At 39.0% G+C, this 12,151-nt stretch overlaps 1 protein-coding gene across 4 annotated transcripts; it reads right to left on the bottom strand.

Moving 5' to 3' along the window:
• Positions 1-2,430: 2,430 nt before the first annotated feature.
• On the bottom strand, positions 2,431-10,266 carry LOC105692433. 4 transcript variants are annotated; one of them, XM_048657625.1, is made up of 10 exons: positions 10,109-10,266; positions 8,749-8,929; positions 8,287-8,421; positions 7,440-7,614; positions 6,698-6,759; positions 6,338-6,430; positions 5,051-5,147; positions 4,704-4,902; positions 3,090-3,180; positions 2,431-2,998 (listed from the first exon to the last, which is right to left on the bottom strand). In XM_048657625.1, the coding sequence occupies exons 2-10, from the start codon at positions 8,905-8,907 to the stop codon at positions 2,852-2,854; spliced, it is 1,158 nt and encodes a 385-aa protein (XP_048513582.1). In that variant the 5' UTR covers positions 8,908-8,929; positions 10,109-10,266; the 3' UTR covers positions 2,431-2,851. The 4 variants fall into 4 exon arrangements, with proteins under 4 accessions (XP_048513582.1, XP_020711748.2, XP_020711749.2 ...); XM_020856089.2 differs by having other exon boundaries at positions 8,749-8,909; XM_020856090.2 differs by lacking the exon at positions 6,338-6,430 and having other exon boundaries at positions 8,749-8,909.
• Between the last annotated feature and the right edge of the window lie 1,885 nt (positions 10,267-12,151).

The raw sequence follows: 12,151 nt of genomic DNA, 5'->3' as shown, positions 1-12,151 counted from the left end.
TTCGTTAGAAAATCAAGTATTCGCGAATGGTGAAATCTGTTGTTGTTTTTCTCATTTCAAGACTTGCAGCAATTTTTCTTCTCGCGCAGACGACGTGCAGTTCCTTGTGCAACGAAGGAGGTTCTTTGGCCGACCATCGCGTCGCGCGTCGCACAGGTAAAAAGCAATTTCTCCATGTTCCTTACTACGTATGCATCGCATGGGTACAAGAATATGTGTGCATTGCATATGTATCAGCCAGTCTAAAATATGCACATACGTATTGCACACCTTTGTAACAGAAGCTGCTATTTTGCAAGCAAAAGTAGGAAGCAACGCGCGTTTCGTTGTTCGACCTTGTTCATTATCATGGTATAATAACGTACATTCTCATCTCTCCCCGCATATTAAAGCGATTGTACAGCTACGCTGAACTATATAATTGGTACACTCAACTTAATTAAAGGAGAAACTATTTATCGGAAAGTATTTATCTCAAATAGTATAGTCATTTATTATTGCAGTAACAGTATTTTACAATATCGTTCATTTTAACAAAATCCAATGACGGACAAGAAGATTAAGTGCAGCAGAAGTCTAATCTACAGTCACAGAGTGTAACACACCTCGTCTGAAATTTATGGTATTTAATTATTTGACAGTTGAAAATAAATTTGATTTTCACTCGACACGGGAGTGTAGGTCTCGAGCCGGTGTACGATAATAAATATCATTTAAAAGTAGTCTGGAAACGTCTTCGCATTACACAAAGTCGCCGCAGCTAGCTAACCCGTACAGCAGTTATAGGATACCGTGTTACATACGTACGTCTGCGATAGGTAATTGGTAACGGAGTCGATGGTGGTTTATTGAAACCGTAATGAACTAGACTCGTGGGGGACATTCGGAGAACCGCAGCTGACCTGGGTAAGGGAAGATCGGGAGTAATCGAGGGTGCGGAGTGAACGCTGGTAACTCCGCGGGGCAATAAATAAATTGGCCGAGGCGTAGAAGTTGTATCGTCGGAATTTAAGGGTTTTATATAATTAATTTTAAAATTATACCAAGATAACGATTAGAAATGAAAAAAAAAAAAAAAACCTCGAGAATAAAAGAAGAATTGGAGTGCGAAACGAGTCTAGAGTTGACCCAGTTATACCAACAATGCGAAGTGGTTTACCCGTGATATCAGCGAGCACAGAAGCAGGAGCTGATATTTCGTTGGGGAAATGAATCACCCTTGTATGTACGAAGGCTGACAGTGGTAACAGGATACAGTAGTCAGACAATGGGGGGGCGGCGGCTCCGCGCCCTCGTCCAACCTCGCAAACCATCCACCAAAAGCAAAAGCAAAAGCAAAAGCAAAAGCAAAAGCAAAAGCAACAGGAACAGGAATAGGAGTGGAATGGAAAGCTGCGATTCTTGTTGTCTCGCCCGATCCGTACCGCGTTATTACAACATAGATGTATACATATACAATACAACAATAACAAACACCCGGAAAACCAAGCTATTTATTTCGAAGCGCGCGATAATTAAGTACTCGTATCCGTTGATGAGAAAACCGAGATTTGTCTCGCCGTGCAACAGCTCACGTTTAATTTCCACCTGCACCCTCCAATAAATATTATCTACGTCCCGGTTCAACAAAAGCTCATACGTTACACGGGTATAACAATTGTCAAATTTTTACAACGTATACATGCACATTTTCGTAAAACAGCTGGGGGTAGCTATTTTCACGAATGATTACATCGGGGATTATGATGATGAGAAGTTTGAAGCGAAACTATGAGATAAGTCGGACGCAGACTCAGCTAAACTTTTGTTACACATACATACCTTGCATAACATACAGGGTGTGCGTAAGTTGTATATACCTATAGTAATTCCACTCGCGCGTCATAATATGGAACTTACTTAGTACTTACTTCAGCTATTCCGCAATGAGGTGCCCCTCGCGACCGGTAGACACGAGACATTTGCTCTCGTATAATATACCTACGTTGGCTCTAACCGTTTGTGATCATTAAGCACGATCCAAGATTTACAATTTAACTTCCCTCCCCCAACCCCCATATCCACCCTTGCCTCGGATGAGGAGATGTTGCAGGACCTCCAGCTAAGTAACCACAAAACTGTTCAAACTCTATCCAACTATTATGGCTCACCCTCCGACCATCCAACTGTATGGTTTAGCGAAGTATTCACTTAGAGAGCACTATTTTTAAACAAGGTAAACTTTCGCCTTATTTCGTACCGTACATATACCCTCGTGCGAAGAGCGTATTTTGTGGTCCTCTCTTTTCAGTCGAACGATTTTGTATATTGGCACGATTTATTACCGCCGAGAGCTAGTTTGAAATGCAAAATATGTCGTATATGAAATTCAGTTCTTCGAATGTCTAGCTTACTTCCACGACTGCAATGTTGTTGTTGTTTTTTTTTTTCTTTCTTTCTTTTATTCCGTTTTTCTATTTCCCCGTTTCTTTTCTTGCATATTTTTCATACGGATGATGGATAATCGCATTAGGTGCAACGCGGTCCCGTGTCGTCGCCGACTATTGAAACCCGGTTCGTTGATCCGCGGTTATTTAATTAAAATCAGCTGCCAGTGGAACACTCTGCGGAGCGCCTGGAGGGAAATTAAGTTGAATGGTGTATAATAGGTGTACGTATAATTATATATATTATCCAGTGATATCTACTCCTGCTGCATTGGCCCAGTCATCGGAGCTTGCATTTGAAAAACGAATAAAATTAAATACGGTCGTATAGAAAAGGAAAACCTGAACCTGGCATATCATCGATCCGCACTATAATACGATGACGCCGATATTGTGATATTCGTTTGCGAAGCTCACTTGGAATTTTAATAGATCGTTGGCCGATAGAGAATATTGTGGAGATTTGTACGCTGCGAATGATCTATCGGTGCTCCGTGACCTGGACGACCCCATAATCTTCTCCATGTATCATAATGACGGCGACAGTTTTCCCGCTCACGTCGTTGTTCCTCCTGTATATATAGAACAGTAATTGAAAATAAAAAGAAAGATTTCCACGAAGAATATTTTTTAATCAGCTGAAGATATTTTCCATCGACTCACCACAATCCGTTCGCGTTTTCTGTCGATTTGCTGCGCCAATTGAGAAACGTATTCCCGATTGCCGATGCTCAGTGATTTTAAGGCCTTTAGACTGGAAAAAATATATACGAATGTATAAGCAAGAATCATAAGCCGGCGGTGGAGATTATGAATGGGGTTTTGCAGATATCGTCGGAGTGAAACTCATTAGCAAATAGATTCTCAGATGTGCAGGAAGATAATATCTAGTCGGTTGTTCTATACTTTGATCAGGTTATTCCGTTAAACCGATATCAAATCCTGAACGGGATTTCCAACAGCATGCGCGCAACACGCGCGGTCCGCTCAAATCCTCAACGTTATCGAGTAATAAACTTGCATCATATCCCACCATTACCCGTTATACAATTGCCACCAAGTGTACTACCTGCGGCTATCGCAGTATACATATACTCTGTAATATATTCTGCGAAATAATAATCTTCTGGGTGAGAATCAAGCTAATAATGATTTTGCATATATTATATAGCTGCGATAAAGGGATCAACGCTGGAAATGCGTTGACATAAATTCCATGTAATTCTGACCGACAATTTGCTGGACACGAGAATTCTTAAGCTCAGGCATAGATATATCCATGGCTCAGGTATGTCTCTATTGAGTCCTCCAATTTCCACTTCTTCCATTTTTTAATTCTTAACGAAAGTGCGAGTTTCTTTATATCATTCTAAATCATTGTTCTAAATGAAAGATCTTTTTTTTTTGCAATTTATAAATACGGTGAAATTTTTACATCGAAAAATTCAAAAATCGCATCCACCTCTCGTTTGACTCGAGAATTCCCGTTTCTTTACTTTCATTCAAGACACGTGGCGTCCTAATGTTTCTCGGTAGAAAATAATATACAATTCTCGATACAGTAATAACACGTCTCTCTCGGATTAATGTAGCTCGGGGTATAAGAGCCCTTTATTAAGGACTCGTTAGGCCAATTTATCAGATAAGAGGAGGTGCAAGTTTTCCTCTCAATCATTAAGTCCAACGCGTCTGTTCGCCAATGAGAACACCCACTATAATACTCATACTTCGCGTTGCGAATCCTCTCTCATCTCCAAGCGATCCCTCATTTTCTCGGCCTTCGGGTGCGATTCGAATATAATACTGGTTTCCCACGGTACGCTGAACGCTGAAATTTCACGATAGATCGTCGAAACGAACGAACGGAGTAAAAGAAAATGATAAGAAAAAATGTGAGTTATTAAACTTTTCAACTCCTCGGCCAAAATGAAGGGTAATTCTACTGCAAGGGATACAGAATCCGATGAATTAGCCGTTCGCTCTGATGCTACCATTTCCGCTTACCTAACCGACGCAGTTAGAGAAATTGAGCGGATTTCACCGCGTATCGATTTCGTGGAACTCTAATGCGAGATGACTGAGTGAATCTGACCGTGCACTTACAACGTAACCGATACCACGCAAGCTCGTTATTAACAATCGTTTCTCATTCGGCGCTATGGTATTTGAAGTCCAGCATTATTTATTTCGTATCTTTCCTTCATTTCAACTTGTACATCTTGTTGCTTTTGCTCGACTTCGTCATACCCCATATTCAATAATTGAAAATATACTCACGATTCCAGAGTGTATCCGGGCCTGGTCGCATCCGTTGCCAAATAACGAATGGCATGGGGTTCCGATTGGTACTTATTGTTCGTGAGAAGCGGCACTAATTCAACTCCACCCGTCAATTTATAAACTTGTACATCCTCGTTGTACCTGTTTTTAGGCTCTGATATCGGAATCGGTCCCGGATGAGGGTCGGGAGTGATACCTAAAAAATACACAAGTTTCAAATTTTTAATCACCACTAATTGGCCGCTAAAAATTTAAATCGAAAATTTCCGTTTCAAAGTGCACATATATGGGTGTGTGTTTATATATGTATAAAGTTTCTTTTAATTTTCATGTATATTAAATACCAGAATTCGCTCTATGGTCGTAGAATTTATTCATGTCGGTAAGGGCCAACGGATCGATGCAACTCCGATCAATTCGCGGTGATCTGTCCGTCCAACCCTGTAAAATATTCATCGCAAAACTGGTGATGCTGAGCACGTTCTAGTAAAATAGATAATTTTTAAAAGCTTGGCGTATTATTCGCCGGAAATAAAAAATACACATATCACATTACCACAAGCTCTGTGATGTCCGCTATGGTAAAATGAGGCCGTGCCTTCCTACTAAAAACATATTCGGTAAAATATACAGGAATAAAACAAAATTCTAAAGCTATGCAGCGAGGCACCTCGAAAAGAAATTAAACAAAAAAATGTAAAATTCTCCTTCACTTTTCCCGTATAATGTTCTGTGTATGCTTTGCGTAAAACGCGGGGATTTTGACGATGGACCACAAATAGAATATTCGACGACGAATGGAATAACGCTTCGAAATATTACGAAGCTCGGAAAATCCATGATAAAATTTTGCGAAAAAAATACATCTCGATATGTCTCAATCAATTGACGTTTTTCGACGACACTGTCTTTTACCGTAAAAACGTACCGGTAGTACCCGATGTATGTGCGAAGGAGAGATTATATCTCACCGTCATAAATATGATATCACCCAATAAAAATTTGTAACGGATGTACAGGTAAATAATGGATAAAATCATATTAATACCCAATGAAAGGTTTTATGGTGGAATGTATCGCGTAAACGGCGTTCAGAAATACCAAGGGGGCTCGGTGAAGGGAGGATAAAAATACGGATGTAGCCTTGGAAGAGAACAAAAAAATTTGAAAAAAAAATCCGTTTCACAAAAGAAAGGAGGAAAAAAAAGGGGACGACGCAGACTTTTAGTTTTTTCTACGGAAAAGTCCGGCAGTCTCTCGACACCTATAACTGACACTCATAGCCGACCATCCATCATTGTCGTTTTCTAGTTGACTATCTGGTTACAGAATGGGTCTACTTTGTTACTTTAGTTCATGCTTGACACGAGTCCCACTATAAATCTACGCACCTACATAGTTTCCCCACAGGGTATAATGTAACTATCGCATTGGTTTTACTTTAATGCAACTGCACGTGCTGTAATCTCGACGTCGCAGGTATAATATGTATAGTATAGTATACGTGTACTAAGATTTGAGATTTCCGATTCATATGTCGCGTGGTACACCGATCTACAAATGTTGAAAATGAAAAATAAAACTGATCACAGCAATCGCGGCAGCAGCTATTATTTCTTTTTATTATATACCATAGAGCGGAGAAACCCAACTCCCAGCAATTTCGGATCCCTCCAAGGGGCACCGCCAGGACCTGGACGACCCCAGGGCGAAGCTTCCGCCGGCTAAGCGTAGTTATAAAAATATATACAATCGTAATACTGCGCAAAAAACATTGCAACATTCATTAAAGAGCTAATATCTCCGAAGGCATAAACTTTTGAGCTTCAGATTCTGAATTATTTCCTCCACTGCTGCAGCTGCATTTTAACGGTCGTTGAATTTTGCATTTTATTTTATTTGTTTTTTTTACTCCCTGCACCCAATTGATGTGAATATAAAACTTCAAAAGAGAATGCTGGATTTATTTGAGCTTGTAAAATAATTATTACCAATTTTTTATCGTGGCTACGATTTCCCGTCATTTCCTCTTGCACTGTTTCACGTCGATGTTCTGCAACGAACGCATTTGCGGGTGACGTTGATGAAAAAATAATAAACAACAATCCACAGCCTCGGTAATTTAGGAATTTTTTCTTTCTCCTTGTTACTCGCGATAAGATACGAAAATTGTGAATCGTGGAGCTTTTTTTTTTTTACGATATCAAATTTTAGGCATATATTACGCTCATAATCTGAGCTCGTTCTGCTTTCCTTCGGGTATTCTCTGCTCCTTTATCAACAATCATTCGTATAGCTTATGATACCCTAACCGTGCATAGTAGGGGGGCTGCAGGAGATAAAAAATTCCTTAAATTGCTCAACTTTTTTTTCATAAGACTATCTGTTATATCCCATGTCCACGTTTATCTTAAGGGTTCGCGCCATCGTCATTTTAAAGAACAAAAGGAAATTTTTCAAGACTCCAAAAGATAAATTTAAGAGCCTTATAATACAATCTCAAAGAATAAAATTCCTGTGGGAAGCCTGGCCCGTTTTCGTCAGAGAATGAAAAATGAAAAAAATCAACAATACAAAAAAAATTAATGGGGTCTCAGATAGCTGCGGGAAGCTACTTGTTATATACGTATAATAAAATATACACGTGAATTTTGCAAAAATTCCTAAAATCTAAGGTGGATGAAGTTCGAAAAAAATAAATAAACAAATTTTCAAAAAATAAACGTGTATCACCGGGGTGTTTGTGATAGCGTTGCTTTTGCAGTTGCTTTTCACTGATCCTGGAAGTCGGCGCATTTTTTTCCTGGATTGAACCGCCCAGGGGTTGATTTTGAGGGTAACGGTAACATCGAGCCGCTTTCTGATCGCATTTTACGTCGTCTTCTAGTTTCGTCTTGGTATTCGGTTCCTTAAGAACATTGAATATAAAAAACGTGTTCGTCGAGCGGTGTAAACTAGAAAAATATGAGATTGTAATTTTATATCCCCGTACCTTGTACGAGAAAAAGAAAAACAGAAAAGAAAGAGAAAGGAAAATAAATGAAAGGGGATAATAATTTGTAAAAATATTTATTCGATATCAACTTGGTATCGATGGAAACATTTATGTACGTTCAAGTGCTTGCAAAGAATGACGTGGCACGATTGACTTTGTAAGGTATCTATAGCTGGGAATCTGACCTACTGAACTATATTTGGAATTAAATTCTTTCAATTATGTTTATCATCCCTTATTTTGATCACATTCCCGCGTTGAATTCACTCACCTGCAGCCATTTTAATTACCTTTATTATCAATTATCTATATAACATTTATCTACCAATCTACATTAAAATTAGAGCATGGGTATATTGTAATGATAGTCGCCCCGAAATCCGTGCGCGCCAAAACCAATGAGAATTAATATTTCGTTACGTAACACGAAAATTTTGTATTATCTACGTGCCACAAGCTCTAGGGATAATTTACTAATAATCATCGTTGCATTGAAGCTTCTGGACAGAGCACATAATCATGTTAAATGATAATAAGAACTGCGCAACGAATTAAACAACCGATCAGATGGTATAAGATTTATACCTTCGTAGAAGTGTAAGTCCTTTGCATCGGCTCTGGGGAATACAATCTGACATTTTTCTTCCTGAGGGTTGCAGCGCAGGGAGCACCACCGCCCGGTTTTCCCCAAGGATAATACTGAGCCAGCATATCCCGCAACTAATAACGATAAATGAATAAAATTTAGCGAAATAAGAGAAAAAATCCTTCCGTCGATTCGGTGCTGGCTACGTCAAGAAAAAAATAATAACTATAAGAGGTGTGTCCAACAATAAGCAATGTTCGGGAACGATGGTTCCTAAAAAGTGTCGATACAAGGTCCGCGTAACATAATGTCGCCATAAATAAGTCGTAAATGGGGTACGGTGGGAAATTCCCCCATGGAGAAGTATCTCAAGTTTGTCGATGATCTTTCATTTTTCATTTCTCCTTATATCTTTGTATTTTTTGAGCCATTCGTATACGATATGTGATAAAGATATATACCTGCAGCTGTTCGCGATGTTTATGACGTAAAAGCTCCTTTTTTCGACGAGCCCACAATGCGCTGCCCTCTTCTACGAGACGACGTTCTTGGGCTCTTCGTGCGGCTTCTTCCACTTCCGGGATGTACGTCGTCCCGGGATATTCTTCGGGGTCTTTCATAACTGCGATAGAAACCAGAACTCTAGAACGTTAGTTTAAAGGTAGGAAATCGGATGAGTAAAAAATATATGTGTATTGTCTAATAGTATGATTTTTTATCCATTCATGTGATATAAATATTTCGGGGATTTGAGGACTGTTGAAATTGCAATAAGTTTCAATTTAGTGCATCGCATACGTGTGTTTCAAACTTTCAAATCTGCTTTAATTCCACAAAGGGAACCCGATCACTCAAAGGCAATATTATTTGCCACATACTCACAACTCAAACATACTTGTCTATCTATACCTATGCTACATAACGGGAGTATTTAGTGGCTCAGCGGTTTCGATGGGGCCAAAAAGCTTATTGATTCGACAAAATTCATCACGATGAAAAATACGGATAGGATTTCCATAGCTTCGAGATTCAAACGGAAAAATGTTTGTTATACGGTGCTCGTATGGCTGGTAAAATTTTGCTTTCCATAAAAGCGAAACTTGGCATTTACAATGAATGGGTCTCTCTGTTCATAATGATTTGCGAAGTTGAACCTAGATTTACTGAAGAAGAACATCGATAAAAATGATCAATTACAATTTCAAATCTCGAGTTCAATAGAGTATAGTGGGAGTCGAGTGGACATAAATAGATGGTCAACCGCAATACGTGGATACACTATTCATATATTTACTTGCCTTGTATATGCAAATTTAAGGTACACAGCTCTCGTATTACGCTACATACAGCCGCCCATACCCTCCAGGTATATTATACGTTTTACGGTGCCCGGAATACCACGGAATACGAAATGCGCTTTAAGCTTAGTAATGACAGCCATCAAAACAGCCAGATTTACTGATTAAATTACACAAAATCGTAAAAGTTAAGTTTATTCATGTCATTTTACTTATCAGCGACCCTTATTTACCCTGAATCTCAATGAAATATAACTATGTAGTTCTCTCCGACGCTAAAAATAATCCCGCCGGCTTCAGTGCAGTCTTAAGTGATAAAATGTGCAGCAAAAAAGCACTTTACTGTGCAGCTAAATACTTTACTTAAAAAAGAGGTCGTTTATAATGACACTTATCCAATAATACATCATATCAAAGGTTTCAGGCCATTTTCAAAAGGCTTAAAATTTCACATGCGAATTATAATTATTCCGCGTAATCTTGATGCTTACGTCGCTTAAGTTCAACCAGGAATTCATCGTACCTGACTACGAGGCTGGCTGCGTATCGTTAAAAAATGTTGAAAATTCGCACAATTGTTTCTCGGCATCCTTGATAAAGTTTCTCGTGGTTCACCTGGTGCGGGTGCCTCGCGGCGAAGGCGACTGCCGACCCCACAGGAACCCCGACGACGTCGAGACTCGTCCGCGACGTCGCCTGACGCCACACTCTAACTTTTATACATAGTATGGAAATAGAATTCGCTTGTCCTACTCGTAGAATCGAAACGAACAGCTCAGGCCAGTCTTGCGGCCGACCTTCAACCCGCGACCTCAAGTCCACAGGTTTCCTATACATACATCAGTTTTGGAAGGTCGGGTATAGATTTCTACGTGCTATATAATCCATACGTCGAAATTTTTGCAAGTAAATTTGCTTCCGAGTATTGAATGGAAATTATTCTCACAGTAACACACGAGTATCAACCCCATATTATATTGAACGGCGTTTCTATTATAATCATTATTATTCCATCGGAAAACATATCGTGCGCACCCGCGCTACCCTGATCCTCGGACCCTCGAATTCTATTAATAATTTTTTGATTATATTTATTTTTTTAATTTTCTTTTTTTTATAACATTTCATGCAGAACTTTTTTCTCGCCAGTCCCTGTCAGCCGCGTAGAAAATTAATTTCTGATCCCAGATAATTCTGTCTATAGATAACACAAGGGTTTGTTATCGATATGCTCCGGAAAAAGCTCGGGCAGACCTTTGAACATCCTTCGAACAGAATTTTCACCCGTGCGAAAAAATATAGCAAACTTTTTTCGTACAAACGACTAGTATTATTTTTGCTTCTCCCCACTCTGACGACAAAAAGAAAACGACTTCAACTTTGAAATGTTTCGTTACGAAGTACTTGCTAATTATTCGTAATCTTTGCAGATTCACTGCCATCAAGGATGTACAGTTATAACTTACGAGTCAAACGCTACTCTGACGCGGTCAAATCCGTGAGTCGCAAGCAAATAAATTATAATTTAAGACGTTCTCTTTCTCTTCATCTTACTGCTCTGAATAGTATTTCTATCGCATTAGTATTTGAAGACTAAGAAATCTCGGTAGTTTGTAGCAATTTATGATTAGGTATATTCATTCATTCTGCAAGAGAAATAGCATAGAATTATGACATGAGATAGAAAAGCGAAAAGCTACATAGAAATAATTATCTCATTTAAACATGTTATGCGTTCCTTCCATATTTGCCTATCTCGTTCTGGATGGATATATTTTATCGAAAAATATCTTAAAATATTTGGAGACCAGTCCGTCATTCGCGTTGTGTTCAATTCGGTTCGATACGACCGCATTCCAATTTTAAAACCTGTACCGGTATGTCATAGATAGTATACAAGTAGGGGAACGCGGGGCAATATGGGGTACTTAAGAAATCTATGAGAAAACAAGTTAAAAAAATGTTCAATCCGAAATGATATTTGACGTCCTTTTCGATCAATTTAAACAAGTTTTCACGAAATTTTTGGTGTACCCCAATCTGCCCCGCTACCCCATATTACCCCGCGTTCTCTTATATCGTATAAAGTTGTAGACTTACATGCATAATATGTTTGAATAATAAGAGAGAAGGATTAGCGGAGTCGTATCTAGGTATCGGCATTTATTGATTATTTCGATTAATTATAGCTTGCATGTCTATCGGCGACTAGCAACTTTCATGCGATGTAAAAGATGGGCCGCTGGCGAATCGTAAAGAATAAATAAACTTTTTCGAGAATAAATTTCTGCTAGACTATTTCTAGTTTACCGAAAATCGTTGAGTGTAAAGTTCGAGTTATGCGATTCAAAAAATTAACAAACCAAAAGTCGAACTGAAATTAAAAATCGAAAGATTCGAAGTAATCGGACCATCTTTTGGGCTTTCAGCTGCTTATTATTACCTACGTAGGTGCGAGCTACTGATAAAAGCGGTCTCCATGCCCCAGCCTCCAAAGAGCATCTTCTATCCAGCATCGGTACGGTCTCAACTAAAATTGTATCTGGGATAGGAAAGTGAAGCACGA

This window comes from Athalia rosae, chromosome 1 (assembly GCF_917208135.1).
Source record: "Athalia rosae chromosome 1, iyAthRosa1.1, whole genome shotgun sequence".
NCBI lineage: Eukaryota > Metazoa > Arthropoda > Insecta > Hymenoptera > Athaliidae > Athalia > Athalia rosae.
Note: the sequence above shows the minus strand (reverse complement) of the source record. Positions and strands in the feature narration are given on the sequence as shown.

Excerpts from the sequence above, each read along its gene's own strand:
- LOC105692433 (XM_048657625.1), bottom strand. The coding sequence starts at position 8,907 with ATGAAAGACCCCGAAGAATATCCCGGGACGACGTACATCCCGGAAGTG. Across the intron at positions 6,431-6,697 it reads GTAGCCACGATAAAAAATTG|CCGGCGGAAGCTTCGCCCTG; the intron begins GTAATAATTATT and ends AACTACGCTTAG. Across the intron at positions 3,181-4,703 it reads CCCGGATACACTCTGGAATC|TCTAAAGGCCTTAAAATCAC; the intron begins GTGAGTATATTT and ends TATTTTTTCCAG.